The sequence below is a fragment of the Taeniopygia guttata genome, chromosome 36, assembly GCF_048771995.1.
Source record: "Taeniopygia guttata chromosome 36, bTaeGut7.mat, whole genome shotgun sequence".
NCBI lineage: Eukaryota > Metazoa > Chordata > Aves > Passeriformes > Estrildidae > Taeniopygia > Taeniopygia guttata.
The window spans coordinates 731,081-754,638 of record NC_133061.1 but is presented as its reverse complement, the minus strand read 5'-3'; the positions used below and the strand labels follow the sequence as shown (position 1 = coordinate 754,638).

Sequence of the window (23,558 nt, the reverse complement as noted above, 5' to 3'; positions counted from 1 at the left end):
ACTGGGATGAACTGGGACGAACTGGGATACACTGGGCCGGCTTTGTCCCGCCTCTCGCTTCCCATTGGTCAACGTTTCTCATTTCCGCGCGCCTATTGGTTATTTCTGCTGTCACTCATCCATCAACTCCCTTTACCCGCTTTTTCCCGCCCCGCGCTCCCATTGGCTCGCTGCTTTCCCGCCCCGCGCTCCTATTGGCTCGTTATTTCCCGCCCCTCTCTCTGATTGGCTGGCGCGGCTGAGGGGGCGTATCCAGGCGCGGCTCGGCGGGAAGCCCGTGAGGGGAAAAGCGGCGGCGGGGGCGAAATTTTGGGGTAAAATTGGGGAAAAATGGGATCGGGAAAGTTGGGAAAGAACCGGGAAAAGCTCCCGAGAGTTCCCGGGAGGATTTTTGGGTGGTTTTGGTTCAATCTTTGCGGTTTCGGGGCTGTTCTGAGGGAGAGACGGGAGGTGAGGGGGGGGAACTGCGGTCCCTGAGGGGATTTGGGGTGTCCTGAGGGAAATTGGGGGTCCCTGAGGGGATTTGGGGGATCCCTGAGGGGATTTGGGGGTACCCTGAGGGGTTTTTAGGGTTCTGAGGGGGTTTTGGGGTTTCTCTGAGGGGTTTTGGGGAGTCCTGAGGGGATTTGGGGTTCCCTGAGGGGTTTTGGGGATCCCTGAGGGGGTTTGGGGTTCCCTGAGGGGTTTTGGGGGGTCCTGAGGGGATTTGGGGGATCCCTGAGGGGATTTGGGGGATCCCTGAGGGGGATTTGGGGAGTCCTGAGGGGGATTTGGGGGGTCCTGAGGGGATTTGGGGTTTCTCTGAGGGGTTTTTAGGGTTCTGAGGGGATTTGGGGATCCCTGAGGGGATTTGGGGGTTCCCTGAAGGGATTTGGGGGATCCCTGAGGGGTTTGGGGGGTCCTGAGGGGATTTGGGGGATCCCTGAGGGGTTTTGGGGGATCCCTGAGGGGTTTTGGGGTTCTGAGGGGATTTGGGGGATCCCTGAGGGAATTTGGGGATCCCTGAGGGGATTTGGGGGATCCCTGAGGGGTTTTGGGGGGACCCTGAGGGGATTTGGGGGGTCCTTAAGGGGTTTTGGGGTACCCCTGATGGGATTTGGGGGGTCCTGAGGGGATTTTGGCGTCCCTAATTAAATTTTGGGTGTCCCTAATTAAATTTTGGGTGTCCTTAATTAAATTTTGGGGGTCCCTGATTGAATTTTGGGGTTCCCTGAGTGAATTTTGGGGGTCCCTAATTAAATTTTGGGGTTTCCTAATTAAATTTTAGGTGTCCCTGATTGAATTTTGGTTGTCCTTAATTAAATTTTGGGGTTCCCTGAGTGAATTTTGGGGTTCCCTAATTAAATTTTGGGGTTCCCTGATTGAATTTTGGGGTTCCCTGATTAAATATTGGGGTTCCCTAATTAAATTTTGGGGTTCCCTGATTGAATTTTGGGTGTCCTTAATTAAATTTTGGGGTTCCCTAATTAAATTTTGGGTGTCCCTAACTAAATTTTAGGTGTTCCTAATTAAAGTTTGGGGGTCCCTAATTAAATTTTGTGAGTCCCTAATTAAATCTTGGGTGTCCCTAATTAAATTTTGGGTTTCCTAATTAAATTTTGGGTTCCCTGATTGAATTTTAGGAATTTATAATTAAACTTTGGCCTCCCTAATTAAATTTTGGGTGGCCCTAATTAAATTTTGGCGTCCCTAATTAAACATTGGGTGTTCCTAATTAAATTTTGGGTGTCCCTAATTAAAGTTTGGGTGTCCCTAATTAAATCTTGGGTTCCCTAATTAAATTTTGGGTGAATTTTGGGATTCCCTGATAAAACTTTGGGTGTCCCTAATTAAATTTTAGGTGTTCCTAATTAAATTTTGGGTGTCCCTAATTAAACTTTGGATGTCCCTAATTAAACTTTGGGTGTCCCTAATTAAACTTTGGGTGTCCCTGATTAAATTTTGGGGTTTCCTAATTAAATATTGGGTGTCCCTAATTACATTTTGGGTGAATTTTGGGGTTCCCTGATAAAACTTTGGGTGTCCCTAATTAAATTTTGAGTGTCCCTAATTAAATTTTGGGGTTCCCTGAGTGAATTTTGGGGTTCCTTGATTGAATTTTGGGGGTCCCTAATTAAATCTTGGGCTCCCTAATTAAATCTTGGGTGTCCCTAATTAAGCTTTGAGTGTCCCTAATTAAATTTTGGGGGTCCCTGATTAAATTTTGGGGTTCCCTAATTAAATTTTTGGGGTCCTTGATTGAATTTTGGGGGTCCCTGATTGAATTTTGGTTGTCCCTAATTAAATTTTAGGTGTTCCTAATTAAATTTTGGGGTTCTCTGATTTTATTTTGGGGAGTCCTGAGTGAATTTTGGGTGTCCCTAATTAAATCTTGGGTGTCCCTAATTAAATTTTGGGGTTCCCTGATTAAATATTGGGGCTCCCTGATTTTATTTTGGGGTTCCCTGAGTGAATTTTGGGGTTCCCTAATTGAATTTTGGGGTTCCCTGAGTGAATTTTGGGGTCCCTGATTGAATTTTGGGTGTCCCTAATTAAATTTTGGGTGTCCTTAATTAAATTTTGGGGTTCCCTGATTGAATTTTGGGGATCCCTGAGTGAATTTTGGGGTTCCCACATTGAATTTTGGGGTTCCCTAATTAAATTTTGGGGTTCCCTGATTTTATTTTGGGTGTCCCTGAGGGAATTTTGGGGTTCCCTAATTAAATTTTGGTTTCCTAATTAAATTTTGGGGATCCCTAATTAAATTTTGGTTGTCCCTAATTAAGTTTTGGGTTCCCTAATTACATTTTGGGTGAATTTTGAGGTTCCTTGATTAACTTTTGGGCTCCCTAATTAACCTTTGGGTGTCCTTAATTAAACTTTGGGTGTCCCTAATTAAACTTTGGGTGTCCCTAATTAAATTTTAGATGTCCTTAATTAAATATTTGGCCCTCTAATTAAATCTTGTATACTCCTAATTAATTTTTTTGGTTCTCTAATTACATTTTGAGTGAATTTTGGGGTTCCCTGATAAAACTTTGTCCTCCCTAATTAAACTTTGGGTGTCCCTAATTAAACTTTAGGCGTCCCTAATTAACCTTTAGGCATCCCTAATTAAATATTAGGCTCTCTAATTAAATCTTATATATTCCTAATTAATTTTTTTGCTCTCTAATTCCATTTTTAGCCTTTTTTGGGGGTTTCCCCCCCAAAATCCCAATGGCCTTGGGGGGACTCCGGGACCTTCTGCTGCCTCCAGGTGAGAAAAAACCCCAAAAAAAACCCAAAAAACCCCCAAAAAAACCCCAAAAAAACCCCAAAAAAACCCCAAAAAACCCCAAAAAATCCCCAAAAAATCCAAATTTTAACCTTTTTTTGCTTTTTTCACCCCAAACAGGCGAGGACCCCCCAAATTCCGCCGCCCCCCAAGAACTGAGGGACCACCCGGGTCTGGCCCGACTGCTCCGAAATTTGGGGGGACTCCTGGGGGGGGAGGGGCTCAGCCCCCCCCTGCGGCTGCAGCTGCGCCAGGTGACCCCAAAATTTGGGGGAAAAAACACAAAATTTGGGGCTGGGGAGGAAAGGAGCAAAAATTCCATTTATTTTAGTGGGTTTTCCACAGTTTTTCCTGGATTTTGGCATTAAATTTCATTTTTTTACCCCAAATTTACTTTAAATGTCCCAAATTTTCCTCAATTTTGGCTTCAATTTCCCCTAAATATTCCAAATTTCCTGATTTTAACCCCAAATTATCTTAAATATTCCAAATTTCCTAAATTTTAGCCCCAAATTCTCCTAAAATTCCCCTAAATTCTCACCGTTTCCTGAATTTTGACCCCAAATTCTCTTAAATATTCCAAATTTCCTGATTTTTAGCCAAAATTTCCCTTAATATTCCAAATTTCCTAAATTTTAGCCCCAAATTCTCCCAAAAATCTCTTAAATATTCCCAATTTCCTGAATTTTAGCCCCAAATTCTCTTAAAATTTCCCAATTTCCTGAATTTTAGCTCCAAATCTTACAATTTTCTTGATTTTTAGCCCAAATTTCCCTAAATATTCCCAATTTTCTGAATTTTAGCCCCAAATTCTTCCAGTTTCCTGAATTTTACCCCCAAATTCTCTTAAATAGTCCCAATTTCCTGAATTTTAGCCCCAAATTCTTCCAGTTTCCTGAATTTTGGCCCCAAATTCTCTTAAATATTCCCAATTCCCTGAATTTTAACACCAAAATCTCCCAGAATTCCCCTAAGTGTTCCAAATTTACTAAATTTTAAACCCAAATGACCCTAAATATTCCAAATTTCCTGAATTTTAGTCCCAAATTCTCTTAAATATTCCAAATTTCCTGAATTTTAGCCCCAAATTTTCCAATTTTCCTGAATTTTAGCCCCAAATTTCCCTAAATATTCCAAATTTCCTGAATTTTAGCCCCATATTTTCCAATTTTCCTGAATTTTACCCCAGAATTTCCCTAAATATTCCAAATTTCCTGAATTTTAGCCCCAAATTTTCCAATTTTCCTGAATTTTAGCCCCAAATTCCCCTAAATATTCCAAATTTCCTGATTTTTAGCCCCAAATTCTCATAAAAATTCCCAATTTCCTGAATTTTAGCCCCAAATTTCCCTAAATTTTCCAAATTTCCTGAATTTTAGCCCCAAATTTTCCCACTTTCCTGAATTTTGGCCCCAAATTCTCTTAATTATTCCCAATTTCCTGAATTTTAGCCCCAAATTTTCCAAATTTCCTGAATTTTGGCCCCGAATTCCCCTAAAAATTCCCAATTTCCTAAATTTTAGCCCCAAATTCTCCCAAAATTCTCTTAAATATTCCCAATTTCCTGAATTTTAACCCCAAATTCTCTTAAATATTCCCAATTTCCTGAATTTTAGCTCCAAATCTTCCAATTTTCCGAATTTTAGCCCCAAATTTCCCTAAATATTCCCAATTTCCTGATTTTTAGCCCCAAATTTCCCTAAATATTCCAAATTTCCTGAATTTTAGCCCCAAATTCTCCCCAAATTCCCCTAAATTCTCACAGTTTCCTGAATTTTGGCCCCAAATTGTCTTAAATATTCCCAATTTCCTGAATTTTAGCCTCAAATTTCCCTAAATATTCCAAATTTCCTGAATTTTAGCCCCAAATTTTCCAATTTTCCAAAATTTTAGCCCCAAATTTCGCTAAATATTCCAAATTTCCTGAATTTTAGCCCCAAATTCCCCTAAATGTTCCCAAATTCCTGAATTTTACTCCCAAATTCTCTTAAATATTCCCAATTTTCTGAATTTTAGCCCCAAATTTTCCAATTTTCCTGAATTTTAGCCCCAAATTTCCCTAAATAGTCCAAATTTCCTGAATTTTAGACCCAAATTCTCTTAAATATTCCCAATTTTCTGAATTTTAACCCCAAAATCTCCCAAAATTCTCTTAAATAGTCCAATTTTCCTGAATTTTAGCCTCAAATGTCCCTAAATTTCCAAATTTCCTGATTTTTAGCCCAAATTTCCCGATTTTTAGCCCAAATTTCCCGAATTTTAGCCCCAAATCTCCCTAAATATTCCAAGTTTCCTGATTTTTACCCCCAAATTCCCCTAAATAGTCCAAATTTCCTGATTTTTAGCCCCAAATTCTCTTAAATATTCTCAATTTCCTGAATTTTAACCTCAAAATCCCCCCAAAATCTCTTAAATTTTCCCAATTTCCTGAATTTTAGCCCCAAATTCTCTTAAATGTTCTTAATTTCCTGATTTTTAACCCCAAAATCTCCAAAAATTCTCTTAAATGTTTCCAATTTCCTAAATTTTGGCCCCAAATTTCCCTAAATATTTCAAATTTTTGGGGTTTTTGGGGTCCCTGATGTGATTTTTGGGTTCCCTGATGTGATTTTCGGGGTCCCTGATGCGATTTTTGGGGTGTTTTTGGGGTCCCTGATGCGATTTTTGGGGTTTTTGGGGTTCCTGATGCGATTTTTGGGGGTTTTGGGGTCCCTGATGCGATTTTTGGGGTTTTTGGGGTTCCTGATGCGATTTTTGGGGTCCCTGATGTGATTTTTGGGGTTTTTGGGCTCCCTGATGCGATTTTTGGGGTGTTTTTGGGGTTTTTGGGGTCCTTGATGTTTTTTTGGGGTTTTCGGGGTCCCTGATGCCATTTTCGGGGTCCCTGATGCCATTTCTGGGGTGTTTTTTGGGGTTTTTGGGGTCCCTGATGTGATTTTTGCTGTTTTTGGGTCCCTGATGCGATTTTTGGGGTGTTTCTTGGGGTTTTTGGAGTCCCTGATGTGATTTTTGGGGTCCCTGATGTGATTTTTGGGGTGTTTTTTTTGGTTTTTGGGGTCCCTGATGTGATTTTTGGGGTGTTTTTTTTTTGTTTTTGGGGTCCCTGATGTGATTTTTGGGGTTTTGGGGGTCCCTGATGCGATTTTTGAGGTTTTTGGGTCCCTGATGTGATTTTTGGGGTGTTTTTTGGGGTTTTTGGGGTCCCTGATGTGATTTTTGGGGTGTTTTTTGGGGTCCCTGATGCCATTTTCGGGGTCCCTGATGCCATTTTTGGGGTCCCTGATGCCATTTTTGGGGTTTTTGGGGTCCCTGATGCCATTTTCGGGGTCCCTGATGCCATTTTTGGGGTGATTTTTGGGGTTTTTTGGGTCTCTGATGCCATTTTCGGGGTGTTTTCGGGGTCCCTGATGCCATTTTCGGGGTGTTTTTTTGCATTTTCGGGGTCCCTGATGCCATTTTTGGGGTGTTTTTTGGGGTTTTTGGGGTCCCTGATGCCATTTTTGGGGTCCCTGATGCCATTTTTGGGTTTTTTTGAGGTTTTTGGGGTCCCTGATGCCATTTTTGGGGTGTTTTTTTGGGTTTTCGGGGTCCCTGATGCCATTTTTGGGGTCCCTGATGCCATTTTTGGGGTGTTTTTTGGGGTTTTCGGGGTCCCTGATGCCATTTTTGGGGTGTTTTTGGGGTTTTCGGGGTCCCTGATGCCATTTTTGGGGGTTTTCGGGGTCCCTGATGCCATTTTTGGGCTGTTTTTTGTGGTTTTTGGGGTCCCTGATGTGATTTTTGGGGTCTCTGATGCGATTTTTGGGGTGTTTTTTGGTGTTTTCGGGGTCCCTGATGCGATTTTTGGGGTGTTTTTTGGGGTTTTCAGGGTCCCTGATGCCATTTTTGGGGTCCCTGATGCCATTTTCGGGGTCCCTGATGCCATTTTCGGGGTATTTTTGGGGGTTTTTGGGGTCCCTGATGCCATTTTTGGGGTCCCTGATGCCATTTTTGGGGTGTTTTTTGGGTTTTTAGGGTGTTTTTTAGGGATTTTGGGGTCCCTGATGCGATTTTTGGGCTGTTTTTAGTGGTTTTCGGGGTCCCTGATGCCATTTTTGGGGTCCCTGATGCCATTTTTGAGGTCCCTGATGCGATTTTTGGGTTTTTAGGGTGTTTTTTTGGGTTTTTGGGGTCCCTGATGCCATTTTTGGGGGTTTTTGGTGTTTTTGGGGTCCCTGATGCCATTTTTGGGGGTTTTCGGGGTCCCTGATGCCATTTTTGGGGTTTTCGGGGTCCCTGATGCGATTTTTGGGGTGTTTTTTGGGGTTTTTGGGGTCCCTGATGTGATTTTTTGGGGTTTTGGGGGTCCCTGTTGTTATTTTTGGGGTGTTTTTTTGGTTTTTAGGGTTTTTTTGGGGTTTTTGGGGTCCCTGATGCCATTTTTGGGGTCCCTGATGCGATTTTTGGGGTGTTTTTTGGTGTTTTTGGGGTCCCTGATGCGATTTTTGGGGTGTTTTTGATGTTTTTTGGGTCCCTGATGCCATTTTTGGGGTCCCTGATGCCATTTTTGGGGTCCCTGATGCCATTTTCGGGGTCCCTGATGCCATTTTTGGGGTGTTTTTTGGGGTTTTTGGGGTCCCTGATGCCATTTTTGGGGTGATTTTTGGGGTTCCAGGCCGAGGCGTCGCTGAGCCGGGCTCGGGGGCTGTGGCTGCGTCTGGAGCTGCTCTGGCGCCTCCTGGAGGAGCTGATCCGGGACCCCCGGGAGCTGGAGCCCCCTGTGAGTGCCAAAACACCCCCAAAACACCCCAAAAACACCCCTGAGATCCCCCCAAAATTTCCCTTAAACACCCCCTTATCATCCCTAAAATATCCCCTAAATATCCCCCAAACACCCCAAAAAACACCCCTGAATTCCCCCCAAAATACCTCTGAAATGCCCCCAAAATATCCCCAAAACACCCCAAAAACACCCCTGAAACCCCCCCAAAATTTCCCCTAAATATCCCCTTAACATCCCTAAAATATCCCCTAAATATCCCCTAAATATCCCCTAAATAACCCAAAAATATCCCAAAAAAACCCTGAAACCCCCCCAAAATTTCCCCTAAATATCCCCTTAACATCCCTAAAATATCCCCTAAATATCCCCTAAATATCCCCTAAATATCCCCTAAATATCCCCTAAATAACCCAAAAATATCCCAAAAAAACCCTGAAATCCCCCCAAAATATCCCCTAAATATCCCCTAAATAACCCCCAAACACCCCCAAAATACCCCCAAAAATACCACTGAAATCTCCCCAAAATATCCCCAAAACAGCCCCAAAATATCCTCAAAATCCCACACAAAACATCCCCTGAACACCCCCAAAATAGCCCCAAAATACCCCCAAAAATACCACAGAAATCCCCTCAAAATATCCCCCAAACACCCCAAAAAATATCACAGAAATACCCCCAAAATATCCCCTAAATAACCCCAAAATATCCCAAAACCACCCCTGAAATCCCCCCAAAATATCCCCTAAATATCCCCTAAATAACCCCAAAATATCCCAAAAACACCCCCGAAATCCCCCCAAAATTACCCCTGAAATCCCCCCCAAAATATCCCAAAAATCCAACTGAAAACATCCCCTAAATAGCCCCAAAATTCCCCCAAAATATCCCCAAAATCCCCCCAAAAATATCCCCAAAATCCCCCCAAAATATCCTCAAAATCCCCCCAAAAATACCCCCAAAATCCCCCCAAAAACCCCCAAAAAAATCCCTGAAATTCCCCCTAAATACTCTGAAATCTCCCCAAAATACCCCTGAAATCCCCCCAAAATATCCCCCAAAACACCCCAAAAATACCCGAAAACCACCCCTGAAATCCCCCCAAAATTTCCCCTAAACACCCCCTTAACATCCCTAAAATATCCCCTAAATAACCCCCAAAGTACCCCCAAAAATACCACAGAAATCTACCAAAAAATCCCCAAAATACCCCCGAAATCCCCCCAAAATCCCCCTGAAATTCCCCCAAAATTTCCCCTAAATACCCCTGAAATCCCCCCAAAATATCCCCTAAACTCCCCCTAAATAACCCCAAAATACCCCCGAAATATCCTCAAAATCCCACACAAAACATGCCCTGAACACCCCCAAAATAGCCCCAAAACACCCCAAAACCACTCCTGAGATCCCCCCAAAATTTCCCTTAAATATCCCCTAAACATCCCCTTAACACCCTTTATATATCCCCAAAATATCCCCTAAAAAAACCCAAAATACCCCAAAAATACCAGAGAAATCCCCCCAAAATATCCCCTGAACATCCCCTTAACATCCCTAAAATTTCCCCTAAATAACCCCCAAACACCCCCAAAAATAGCCCTGAAATCCCCCCAAAATATCCCCTAAGCACCCCCTTAACATCCCTAAAATATCCCCTAAATAACCCCCAAACAGCCCCAAAATACCCCCCAAAATACCACTGAAATCTCCCCAAAATATCCCCCAAACACCCCCAAAAATACCCCTGAAATCCCCCCAAAATATCCCCTAAATATCCCCTAAATAACCCCAAAATATCCCCAAAAATACCCCTGAAATCCCCCCTAAATATCCCCTAAATAACCCCAAAATATACCCGAAACACCCCCGAAATATCCTCAAAATTCCCCACAAAACATCCCCTGAACACCCCAAAATAGCCCCAAAATGCCCCCAAAAAACCCCTGAAATCCCCCCAAAATATCCCCTAAACACCCCCTTAAGACCCTTTAAATACCCCCAAAATATCCCTTAAATAACCCCAAAATATCCCAAAAAAACCCCTGAAATCCCCCCAAAATATCCCCTAAATATCCTCTAAATAACCCCAAAATACCCCAAAAATATCCCTTAAATCCCCCCAAAATCTCCCCTGAAATCCCCCCAAAATACCCCTGAAATCCCCTCAAAATATCCCCTAAAATACCCCAAAATATCCCCAAAACACCCCCAAAATAGCCCCAAAATTCGGCAAAAAACATCCCCTGAACACCCCCAAAATAGCCCCAAAATGCCCCCCAAAAAACCCCTGAAATCCCCCCAAAATTCCCCCCAAACACCCCCAAAAATAGCCCTGAAATACCCCCAAAATATCCCCTAAATAACCCCAAAATATCCCAAAAAAACCCGTGAAATCCCCCCTAAATATCCCCTAAATTTCCCCTAAATAACCCAAAAATATCCTCAAATAACCCCCAAACACCCCCAAAATTCCCCCAAAAATCCCCCCAAAATACCCCCAAAATACCCCCAAAATACCTCTGAAATCCCCCTAAATTATCCCAAAAATCCAACTAAAAACATCCCCTAAATATCCCCAAAATTCCCCCAAAATATCCCCAAATTCCCCCCAAAATCCACCCAAATTCCCCTCAAAATTCCCCTCAAAAATCCCCTCAAAAATTCCCCAAAACTCCCTCAAAAATCCCCCAAATTTCCCCAAAATTCCCAAAATCCCCAAATTTCCCCCAAAATCCCCAAATTTCCCCTCAAAAATCCCCAAATTCCGCCCCCAAGTCCTCCAAAATTCCCTTAAAAATCCCCTAAAAACCCTTCAAAAATTCCCTCAAATTCACCCCAAAATCCCCAAATTTCCCCAAAAATGTCCCCAAAAATCCCCCAAAATCCCCAAATTTCCCCCCAAAATACCCCAAATTCCCCCCAAAATCCACCCAAATTCCCCTCAAAAATCCCCCAAATCTCCCTCAAAAATCCCCCAAATTTCCCCAAAAATCCTCCAAAATCCCCAAATTTCCCCCAAAATATCCCTAAATTTCCCCCAAAATCCACCCAAATTCCCCTTTCTAAAATCCCCTCAAAATCCCCCAAAATTCCCTCAAAAATCCCCAAATTTTCCCTAAAATCCCCAAATTCCCCCCAAAATCCCCAAATTTCCCCCCAAAATCCCCAAATTTCCCCCAAACCCCCCCAAAAATCCCCAAATTCCGCCAAGTCCTCCAAAATTCCCTTAAAAATCCCCTAAAAACCCTTCAAAAATACCCCAAAATTCCCCCCAAATTCCCCAAAAATCCCTCAAAAATCCCCAAAATTTCCAAATTTCCCCCCAAAATCCCCAGTTTTACCCCGAAAATCCCCAAATTCCCTCCCCAAGTCCTCCAAAATTCCCTTAAAAATCCCCTAAAAGCCCTTCAAAAATACCCCAAAATTCCCTCAAATTTCCCCCAAAATCCCCTCAAAAATCCCCAAAATCCCCAAATTTCCCCTCAAAATCCCCCAGAATTCCCTCAAAAATCCCCAAAATCCCCAAATTTCCCCCAAACCCCCCCCCAAAATTCTCTCAAAAAATCCCCAAATTCCACTGAAAAATCCCCCAAATCTCCCTCAAAAATCCCCAAATTCCCCCTGAAAATCCCCAAAATTTCCCTAAAATTGCCCAATTCCTCCCAAAATCCCCAAATTCCCCCCAAAAATCCCCAAATTCCCCCCCATGTCCTCCAAAATTCCCTTAAAAATCCCCTAAAAACCCTTCAAAAATACCCCAAAATTCCCCCTAAATTCCCCAAAAATCCCTCAAAAATCCCCAAAATTCCCAAATTTCCCCCCAAAATCCCCAAATTTCCCCCAAAACCCCCCTAAAATTCTCTCCAAAAATCCCCAAATTCCACTCAAAAATCCCCCAAAATTCCCTCAAAAACCCCCAAATTCCCCCTGAAAAATCCCCAAATTTTCCCCTAAATCCCCAAAATCCCAAATTTGCTCAAATTTGCCCAAATTTGCCGAATTTTCCCCGAATTTTGGCAGGTTCTGCGGGCCCTGGAGCAGGAGCTGACCGTGGCTCAGCTGCGCCGGGGACCCCCCGAAATTGCCCGACTGCTGCCCCCGGAGCAGGTGGGACCCCAAAATCCCCCAAATTCACCCCAAAATACACCCCAAAATACACCCCAAAATCCTGAAAAGGCACACCGAAATTCTGCCCAGAATTCATCCAAAAATCCCAAATATTCACCCCAAAATCCCAAACATTCACCCCAAAATTCATCCGAAAAATCCTAAAACATTCACCCCAAATTCACCCCAAAATTCATCCAAAATCACCCCAAAATTCACCCCAAAATCACCCCAAAATTAATCCAAAAACCCCAAACATTCACCCCAAAATCCCAAAAATTCACCCCAAAGTTCATCCAAAAATCCCAAAAATTTGCCCTAAAATCCCCCAAATCCCCCCAATTTTCCGAAAATCGGCCCAAATTTCCCCAAAATCTCCCAAATTCACCCCAAATTTCCCCAAAATCTCCCAAATTCACCCCAAATTTCCCCCAAAATCCCCAAATTTCCCCAAAATCCCTCAAAATCCCCCCAAATTTTCCCAAAATCCCTCCAATCATCCCAAAATTCCACCTAATACCCCCAAAATCCCCCAAATTTTCCCAAAATCCCTCAAATCATCCCAAAATCCCCCAAAATTTTCCCAAAATCCCCCAAATTTCTCCAAAATCCCCAAATTTTCCCAGAATTTCCTCAAATTTCCCCCAATTTTCCCAAATTCCACCAAATTTCCCCAAAATCCGCTCAGATTTCCCCGAAATCTCCCAAATTCACCCCAAATTTCCCCCAAAATCCCCCAAATTTCTGCAAATCCCCCAAATTTCCCCCAAAATCCCCCAAATCCCTCATATTTTCCCCAAATCCCCCGAATCGCCCCCAAAATCCCTCAAATAATCCCAAATTTTTCCAATATCTCCCAAATTCACCCCAAATTTCCCCAAAATCCACCCAAATTTTCTCCAAAATCTTTCCCTAATCCCCCAAATTTTCCCCAAAATCCCCACAAATTTCCCCCAAATGCCTCAAATCATCCCAAATTTCCACAAAATCCCCCAAATTTCCCCCCAAAATCCCTCAAATAATCCCAAATTTCCCCAAAATCTCTCAAATTCACCCCAAATTTCCTCAAAATCTTTCCCAAATCCTCCAAATTTTCCCCCAAATCCCTCAGATTTTCCCCAAATTTCCCCAAAAATCCCTGAAATCATCCCAAAATTCCCCCAAATTTTCCCAAAATTCCACCAAATTCCCCAAAATCCCCCAAATTTCCCCCAAAATCCCCCAAATTTCCCCCAAATTCACCCCAAATTTTCCCCAAATCCTCCAAATTTTTCCCAAAATCCCCAAAATTTTCCCAAAATCCCCGTTTTTCCCCCCATTTTCCAGGTCTCCCCGATCCTGCCCCGGCTGCTCCCGGAGCTGCAGCGGCGCCTGAGGGAAAAACGGGAACAGATTTGGGATTTCCTCCTGGGACCCCCCAAAAATCCCCCAAATCCCCCCAAAATCCCCCAAATTCCCCCCAAAAATACCCAAATCCCCCAAAACGCCCCAAAAAACCCCGAAAATTCCACAGAAATCCCCCAAATCTTCTCCAAAAACCCCGAAAATTCCCTCAAAATTCCCCTCCAAATTCCTCCTGAATTGCCCCAAAACCCCGAAAATCTCCCCCAAAACCCCCAAAACTTCCCCAAAATCTCCCAAAACGTCCCAAAAAACCCCGAAAATCTCCCCAAAAACCCCGAAAATCTCCCTAAAATCCCTCAAAACTTTCCCAAAACCCCCAAAATCGACCCCAAAAACCCCAAAAATTTCTCCCAAAACTTCGAAATCGACCCCAAAAATTTCCCCCAAATCTTCCCTAAAAACCCCGAAAATCTCCCCAAAAACCCCCAAAACCCCGAAAATCTCCCCCAAAACTTCCCCAAAACCCCCAAAATCCCTGAAAATCTCCCCAAAAATCCCCAAAACTTCCCGAAAATCCCCGAAAATCTCCCCAAAAACCCCAAAATCCCCCAAATTCACCCCGAAAACCTCCCCAAAAAACCCGAAAATCTCCCCCAAAACCACCCCAAAAACCCCGAATTTTGCCCCAAAACCGACCCCAAAACCCCCAAAAATCTGCCCCAAACCCCCGAAAATCCCCAAAACCCCAAATTTTTCCCCAAAACGCCCCAAATTCGCCCAAATTTGGGGGAACTTTTGGGGGCGGAGCGGCTTCGGCAGCGGCGGCTGCGGCAGCGCCTGGAGAGCCTCGGCTGGGAGTACCCCCAGGTGGGACTGGTTTGTACTGGTTTGTACTGGTTTATACTGGTTTATACTGGTTTATACTGGGAGGGGGGAAAGGGTGAAAAAATGGGGCGAAAACGGCAAAAATTGGGCAAAAAATGGGTGAAAAATGGGCGAAAAAGGGGCGAAAAACGGGCAAAAAATGGGGGAGAAAGGGTTAAAAATGGGGGTTTGGGGTTACTGGTTTGTACTGGTTTGTACTGGTTTATACTGGTTTATACTGGGAGGGGGGAAAGGGTGAAAAAATGGGGCGAAAACGGCGAAAATTGGGCAAAAAACAGCGAAAATTAGGCGAAAAACGGGCAAAAAATGGGCGAGAAATGGGGGAGAAAGGGTTAAAAATGGGGGTTTGGGGTTACTGGTTTATACTGGTTTTATACTGGTTTATACTGGTTTGTACTGGTTTATACTGGGAGGGGGGAAAAGGTGAAAAAATGGGGCAAAAACGGCGAAAATTGGGCAAAAAACGATGAAAATTGGGCAAAAAATGGGCGAAAAACGGGAAAAAACCAGGAAAAAATGGGGAAGAAAGGGTTAAAAATGGGGGTTTGGTGTTACTGGTTTGTACTGGTTTATACTGGTTTGTACTGGTATATACTGGGAGGGGGGAAAGGGTGAAAAAATGGGGCAAAAACGGCGAAAATTGGGCAAAAAACGGCGAAAATTGGGCAAAAAATGGGCAAAAAATGGGGGAGAAAGGGTTAAAAATGGGGGTTTGGGGTTACTGGTTTATACTGGTTTGTACTGGTTTGTACTGGTTTGTACTGGTTTGTACTGGTTTGAACTGGGAGGGGGGAAAGGGTGAAAAAATGGGGCAAAAACGGCGAAAATTGGGCAAAAAACGGGCAAAAAGTGGGGGAAATATGGGAAATAAAGGGTTAAAAATGGGGGTTTGGGGTTACTGGTTTGTACTGGTTTGTACTGGTCCATACTGGTCCATACTGGTTTATACTGGTTTATACTGGTTTATACTCATTTTTTTCCCGATTTTTACCGGGTTTTTTTGCTCTATACCGATCCATACTGGTCCATACTGGTCCATACTGGTCCATACTGGTCCATACTGGTCTATACTGGTTTATACTGGTCCATACTGGTCCATACTGGTCCATACTGGTCCATACTGGTTTATACTGGTTTATACTGGTTTATACTGGTTTTTACCAATTTTTTCCATTTTTTACCGGGTTTTTTTTGTCCGTACTGGTTTATACTGGTCCATACTGGTTTATACCGGTCCTTACTGGTTTATACTGGTCCATACTGGTTTATACTGGTTTATACTCATTTTTTTTCCGTTTTTTACCGGGTTTTTTTTGTCCATACTGGTTTATACTGGTACATACTGGTTTATACTGGTTTATACTGGTCCATACTGGTTTATACTGGTTTATACTGGTTTATATTGGTTTATACTGGTCCATACTGGTTTATACTCATTTTTTTCCGTTTTTTACCGGGTTTTTTTTGTCCATACTGGTTTATACTGGTTTATACTGGTCCATACTGGTCTATACCGGTCCATACTGGTCCATATTGGTTTATACTGGTCCTTACTGGTTTATACTGGTCCATACTGGTTTATACTGGTTTATACTGATTTTTTCCGATTTTTCCCGGGTTTTTTTGCTCCTTACTGGTCCATACTGGTCCATACTGGTCCATACTGGTTTATACTGGTTTTATACTGGTCCTTACTGGTCTATACTGGTTTATACTGGTTTATACTCATTTTTTCTTCGATTTTTACCGGGTTTTTTTGCTCTATACTGTTCCATACTGGTCCATACTGGTTTATACTGGTTTATACTGGTTTATACTCATATTTTTTCCGTTTTTTACCGGGTTTTTTTTGTCCGTACTGGCTTATACTGGTCCATACTGGTCCATACTGGTCCATACTGGTTTATACTGGTCCATACTGGTTTTTACTGTTTTTTTCTGTATTTTTTTCCATTTTTTACCAGGTTTTTTTGCTCTGTACCGGCCCATACTGGTCCATACTGGTCCATACTGGTTTATACTGGTCCTTACTGGTTTATACTGGTCCATACTGGTCCTTACTGGTTTATACTGGTCCATACTGGTCCTTACTGGTTTTTACTGGTTTATACTGGTATATACTGGTTTATACTGGTTTTTACTGATTTTTACTGATTTTTTTCCGATTTTTCCCGGGTTTTTTTTGTCCGTACCGTTCCATACTGGTCCATACTGGTTTATACTGGTCCATACTGGTGCAGGCCCTGCTCTGCTGCCTGTCCCTGCTGTCCCACCTCCTCTCACTGGTTTATACTGGTCTATACTGGTTTATACTGGTTTATACTGGTTTATACTCATTTTTTTTCCGATTTGTACCGGGTTTTTTTGGTCCATACTGGTCCTTACTGGTCCATACTGGTCCTTACTGGTTTATACTGGTCTGTACTGGTTTATACTGGTTTATACTAGTTTTTACTGATTTTTACCATTTTTTTTCCGTTTTTTACCGTGTTTTTTTGCTCCATACTGGTTTATACTGGTCCATACTGGTCCGTACTGGTTTATACTGGTTTATACTGGTTTATACTGGTTTATACTCATTTTTTTTCCGTTTTTTAACGGGTTTTTTTGGTCCGTACTGGTCCATACCGGTCCATACTGGTTTATACTGGTTTATACTGGTTTTTACTAATTTTTTTTCCGTTTTTTACCGGGTTTTTTTTGTCCATACTGGTTTATACTGGTTTATACTGGTTTTTACTCATTTTTTTTCCGATTTTTTCCGGGTTTTTTTTGTCCGTACTGGTCCATACTGGTCCATACTGGTCCATACTGGTTTATACTGGTTTAGACTGGTTTATACTGGTTGTTACTGGTTTATACTGGTTTATACTGGTCCATACTGGTTTATACCAATTTTTTCCATTTTTTTCCATTTTTTACCAGGATTTTTTGGTCCATACTGGTCCATACTGGTCCATACTGGTTTTTACTGGTTTTTACTGATATATACTGGTCCATACTGGTTTATACTGGTTTATACTGGTCCATACTGGTTTATACTGGTTTATACTGGTTTTTACTGATTTTTACTGAATTTTTACCGATTTTTACCGGGTTTTTTTGTCTGTACTGGTCCATACTGGTCCATACTGGTTTATACTGGTTTATACTGGTTTATACTGGTCTATACTGGTGCAGGCCCTGCGCCGCTGCCTGTCCCTGCTGTCCCAGCTCCGCCTGCTGGGGGCGCTGCAGACCCACCTGGACGAGGGGCGGGGCCGGTACCTGCTGGCCAAGGGCGGGGCCGTGCTGCTCAAGAGCAGGTGAGGACACGCCCCCTGCCCTCATTTGCATCTCATTAGTATGCGCATTAATGATGAGATGGCAGCGCCCATCCTGGTTCTGACCAGTTTGTCCCAGTTTGTCCCAGTGACCCCAAATCCCGTTCCCAGTTCATCCCAGTAACCCCAAATCTTCTCCCAGTTTGTCCCAGTTCATCCCAGTTCAATCCCAGTTCAAACCAGTTCAATCCCAGTTCATCCCAGTTCATCCCAGTCCATCCCAGTCCATCCCAGTCCATCCCAGTTCATCCCAGTTCATTCCAGTTCAGTCCCAGTTCATCCCAGTAACCCCAAATCCCCTCCCAGTCCATCCCAGTATGGCCCAGTAACCTCAAACCCATTCCCAGTTTGTCCCAGTTGCTCCCAGTAACCCCAAACCCCATTCCCAGTTCATCCCAGTAACCCCAAATCCCCTCCCAGTTCGTCCCAGTTCATGTCAGTTCATCCTAAACCCCTCCCAGTTTATCCCAGTTCATCCCAGTCCCACCCAGTAACCCCAGACTCCATTCCCAGTTCATCCCAGTAACTCCAAATCCCCTCCCAGTCCATCCCAGTCCATCCCAGTTCATCCCAGTACAAACCAGTAACCCCAAACCCATTCCCAGTTCATCCCAGTAGCCCCAGACCCCATTCCCAGTTCATCCCAGTGACCCCAAATCCCCTCCCAGTCTATCCCAGTTTGTCCCAGTGACCCCAAATCCCCTCCCAGTCCATCCCAGTAACCCCAAACCTGTTCCCAGTTTGTCCCAGTTGCTCCCAGTAACCCCAAACCCATTCCCAGTTCATCCCAGTAACCCAAATCCCCTCCCAGTCCATCCCAGTAACCCTTAAACCCATTCCCAGTTCATCCCAGTAACCCCTAAACCCATTCCCAGTTCATCCCAGTATGGCCCAGTAACCCCAGACCCCACTCCCAGTCCATCCCAGTTCATCCCAGTGACCCCAAACCCATTCCCAGTCCATTCCCAGTTCATCCCAGTAACCCCAAATCATTTCCCAGTTTCCTCCCAGTTCATCCCAGTAACCCCTAAACCCATTCCCAGTTCACCCTAGTCCATCCCAGTTCATCCCAGTAACCCCAGACCTCATTCCCAGTGACCCCAAACCCCCTCCCAGTCCATCCCAGTATGGCCCAGTAACCCCAAACCCCATTCCCAGTTCATCCCAGTATCCCCAGACCCCATTCCCAGTCCATCCCAGTAACCCCAAATTCCCTCCCAGTCCCTCCCAGCCCATCCCAGTAACCCCAAACCCATTCCCAGTCCCTCCCAGTCCATCCCAGTTCAGTCCCAGTTCATCCCAGTACATCCCAGTCCATCCCAGTGGCCCCAAACCCATTCCCAGTTCATCCCAGTCCATCCCAGTGGCCCCAAACCCATTCCCAGTTCATCCCAGTCCATCCCAGTTCGTCCCAGTGACCCCAAATCCATTCCCAGTTTGTCCCAGTTCATCCCAGTTTGTCCCAGACCCCATCCCAATCTCTCCCAGTAACCCCAGACCCCATCCCAGTCCATCCCAGTTCATCCCAGTTCATCCCAGTTCATCCCAGTAACCCTTAAACCCATTCCCAGTTCATCCCAGTAACCCCAAACCAATTCCCAGTCCATCCCAGTACGGCCCAGTAACCTCAAACCCATTCCCAGTTTGTCCCAGTTGCTCCCAGTGACTCCAAACCAATTCCCAGTTCATCCCAGTCCATCCCAGTAACCCCAAATCCCCTCCCAGTCCATCCCAGTTCATCCCAGTAACCGCAGACCCCATTCCCAGTCCATCCCAGTTCATCCCAGTTCATCCCAGTTCATCCCAGTGACCCCAAATCCCCTCCCAGTTCATCCCAGTAACCCCAAACCCATTCCCAGTTTTTCCCAGTCCCTCCCAGTCCATCCCAGTAACCCCAAATCCCCTCCCAGTTCATCCCAGTAACCTCAAACCTGTTCCCAGTTTGTCCCAGTTGCTCCCAGTGACCCCAAATCCCCTCCCAGTCCATCCCAGTCCATCCCAGTTCAGTCCCAGTTCATCCCAGTCCATCCCAGTTCATCCCAGTCCCTCCCAGTGACCCCAAACCCCAGCCCCGCCCCCTCCTGACCCTCATGAATATTCATCAGGCTGGAGGAGCTGCACATCCTATTGGACACTTACCCCGCCCCCACCATCGAGGCCCACCGGCGAATCAGGTACGAGACCACGCCCCCTCATTAGCATAACACAATCTCCACCCACATTGTCACAACCGCACCCCTAATTAGCATAGAATTGGCTCATTAGCATAGCCACACCCCTCATTAGCATAACACAATTGTTAGTGTAGCCACGCCTCCTCATTATCATAACCCACTCATTAGCATATCAAGGCTACCACTCCTCATTAGCATAAAAAGCTCATTAGCATAATTGCTCTGGTGCATGTCCCGTCCTCTAATTAACATAACGTTCAATAGCCCCGCCCCTCATTAGCATAAAACAGCCTAAGCCCCGCCTTTCATTAACACAATGGTGACTCATTATGACAATGCCTCATTAGCATAACCCACCCTCATCGCCATGGCATCATCTCATTAGCATACCTCATTGACTCATTAGCATGACTCTGCCTCATTAGCATAACCCCACCCACATTTCCGTAACCCCAAGCCTCATTAGCATAACGCCGACTTCTTTATTGTAACTCTGCACTCATTATGTACCCACACCAAATTAGCATAACTCCTCTTCTCATTACCATAATTACACCCTCGTTAGCATAACCCCTCTCTTTTACATACCCACACCAAATTAGCATAACTTCACTCCTCATTAACATAAACCCACCCTCATTACACACCCACACTAAATTTGCATAACTTCACTCCTCATTACCATAATTACAGATTCGTTAGCATAACCCCTTCATCATTACAGACCTACACAAAATTAGCATAACTCCACTCCTCATTACCATAATTCCACCCTCATTACCATAACCCACCCTCATTACATGCCTACAACAAATTGAAATAACTTCACTCCTCATTAACATAACCCCACCCTCATTACCATAACCCTGCCCTTATTACACACCCACACCAAATGAACATAATTGCACTCCTCATTACCATAATTTCATCCTCATTACCATAACCCCTCCCTAATACATACCCACACCAAATTACCATAACGTCATTCCTCCTTAACATAACCCCACCATCATTACCATAACTCCACCCTAATTACCATAACTCGACCCTCATTAAATACCTACACCAAGTTAACATAATTTCACTCCTCATTATCATAATTCCACCCTCATTAGCAGAACCCCGCCCTCATTACATACCCACACCAAATTACGATAATGTCACTCCTCATTACCATAACCCCACCCTCATTACCATAACCCTGCCCTCATTACACACCCACACAAAATTACCATAAAATCACTCCTCATTACCATAACTCCACCCTCATTATCATAACCCCACCCTCATTACCATAACCCCACAGTCATTACCATAACTCCACCCTCATTACCATAACCCTACCCTCATTACCATAACCCCACTCTCATTACATACCCGCACTAAATTTGCATAACTTCACTCCCATTAACATAACCCCACTCCCATGACATACCCACACCAAATTACCATAACGTCCCTCCTCATTACCATAACCCTGCTCTCATTTCCATAACCCCGCCCCATCCCACCCCCACCCCAGGTTACCATTACCCCACCCCCGCAGTGCTCATTAGCATAACCCCGCCCCTCCTTATACCATCGGTGCTGCTCATTAGCATAGCCCCGCCCCTCCTTACCCTGCACTGCACCACTCATTATCATAACCCCGCCCCTTTTCCCTTTCAGGGCGGGGCTCTGTGGGGCCAGTGGTGCTCATTAGCATAACCCCGCCCCTCATTATCAAACCCGTGCTGCTCATTAGCATAACCCCGCCCCTTTTCCCTTTCAGGGCGGGGCTCTGTGGGGCCAGTGGTGCTCATTAGCATAACCCCGCCCCTCATTATCAAACCCGTGCTGCTCATTAGCATAACCCCGCCCCTTTTCCCTTTCAGGGTGGGGCTCTGTGGGGCCCGCGGTGCTCATTAGCATAACCCCGCCCCTTTTCCCTTTCAGGGTGGGGCTCTGTGGGGCACACACTGCTCATTAGCATAACCCCGCCCCTTTTCCCTTTCAGGGCGGGGCTCTGTGGGGCGCGCAGCGCTCATTAGCATAACCCCGCCCCTTTTCCCTTTCAGGGCGGGGCTCTGTGGGGCGCGCAGCGCTCATTAGCATAACCCCGCCCCTTTTCCCTTTCAGGGCGGGGCTCTGTGGGGCGCGCAGCGCTCATTAGCATAACCCCGCCCCTCATTACTGAAATTGTGCTGTTCATTAGCATAACCCCGCCCCTTTTCCCTTGCAGGGCGGGGCTCTGTGGGGCCAGCTGCGCTCATTAGCATAACCCCGCCCATTTTCCCTTTCAGGGCGGGGCTCTGTGGGGCCCGCGGCGCTCATTAGCATAACCCCGCCCCTCATTACACCATCCGCACCGCTCATTAGCATAACCCCGCCCCTTTTCCCTTTCAGGGCGGGGCTCTGTGGGGCCCGCGGTGCTCATTAGCATAACCCCGCCCCTCATTATCCTCCTTGCACTGCTCATTAGCATAACCCCGCCCCTTTTCCCTTTCAGGACGGGGCTCTGTGGGGCCCATGGTGCTCATTAGCATAACCCCACCCCTCATTATCCTTCTCGCAGTGCTCATTAGCATAACCCCGCCCCTATTTACCCCACCTGCACCGCTCATTAGCATAACCCCGCCCCTTTTCCCTTTCAGGGCGGGGCTCTGTGGGGCCCGCGGCGCTCATTAGCATAACCCCGCCCCTCATTACACCACCTGTATTGCTCATTAGCATAACCCCGCCCCTTTTTTATTTCAGGGCGGGGCTCTGTAAGGCCCGCAGTCCTCATTACCATAACCCCGCCCCTTTTCCCTTTCAGGGCGGGGCTCTGTGGGGCCAGCTGCGCTCATTAGCATAACCCCGCCCCTTTTCCCTTTCAGGGCGGGGCTCTGTGGGGCCCGCGGCACTAATTAGCATAACCCCGCCCCTTTTTTCTTCCAGGGCGGGGCTCTGTGGGGCCCGCGGTGCTCATTAGCATAACCCCGCCCCTCATTATCCTCCCCGCACCACTCATTAACATAACCCCGCCCCTTTTCCTTTCAGGGCGGGGCTCTGTGGGGCTCTGCAGCGCTCATTAGCATAACCCCGCCCCTTTTCCCTTTCAGGGCAGCGCTCATTAGCATAACCCCGCCCCTTTTCCTTGCAGGGCGGGGCTCTGTGGGGCCCGCGACGCCGCCCAGGCCGAGGCGGCCATCTTGGGGGCGGAGCTTGAGGCGCTGAGGGGGTGTGGCCCCGAATTTCGGGATCTGGCGCTGGAATTTGGGCGGATCCGGCGGGAATCGGAACAAAAGGGGTGGGCCCTGCGGCAGCTCCGCCCACCGACCCCGTGACGTCACAGACGGCTCATTTGCATACCGCCGGCACCGCCCACTGACGGCGTATGTGGGTGTGGGGGGTGATTGACAGGTGGGGGGCGGGGCTTGGGCACTGATGGGAATAAATGGCATAAAAATCACAAATTCTGACCAAAATCTGCCTGGAATTTCAATAAATCTCCCAAAAAATTCCAAATTCTCCCCAAAATCTGACAGGAAATTCACAGAATTTCCAAAAAATCCCAAATTCGCCCCAAAATTTGGCTGGAATTTCAATAAATCTCAAAAAAAAAGGCCAAAAAATCCTAAAAATCCCAAAAATCCGCTGGGAATTCACAGAATTCCCCAAAAAATCCCAAATTCTCCCCAAAATCCGCCTGGAATTTCAATTAATCTCAAAAAAAATGCCAAAAA

General features: G+C 45.3%; 1 protein-coding gene across 1 annotated transcript; it reads left to right on the top strand.

The window, feature by feature from the left end:
- The first annotated feature begins 162 nt into the window (after positions 1 to 162).
- HAUS4 (HAUS augmin like complex subunit 4) lies at positions 163 to 23,300 on the top strand. The gene is made up of 9 exons (XM_072921305.1): positions 163 to 314; positions 3,167 to 3,238; positions 3,377 to 3,510; positions 7,911 to 8,015; positions 12,039 to 12,125; positions 13,452 to 14,336; positions 17,535 to 17,659; positions 19,783 to 19,851; positions 22,976 to 23,300. Exons 2-9 carry the CDS (start codon positions 3,199 to 3,201, stop codon positions 23,157 to 23,159), a joined length of 1,629 nt encoding a protein of 542 aa, XP_072777406.1. The 5' UTR covers positions 163 to 314; positions 3,167 to 3,198; the 3' UTR covers positions 23,160 to 23,300.
- Positions 23,301 to 23,558: the final 258 nt, after the last annotated feature.

Excerpts from the sequence above, each read along its gene's own strand:
- HAUS4 (XM_072921305.1), top strand. The coding sequence starts at position 3,199 with ATGGCCTTGGGGGGACTCCGGGACCTTCTGCTGCCTCCAG. Across the intron at positions 3,239-3,376 it reads GGACCTTCTGCTGCCTCCAG|GCGAGGACCCCCCAAATTCC; the intron begins GTGAGAAAAAAC and ends CACCCCAAACAG. Across the intron at positions 14,337-17,534 it reads TCGGCTGGGAGTACCCCCAG|GCCCTGCGCCGCTGCCTGTC; the intron begins GTGGGACTGGTT and ends ATACTGGTGCAG.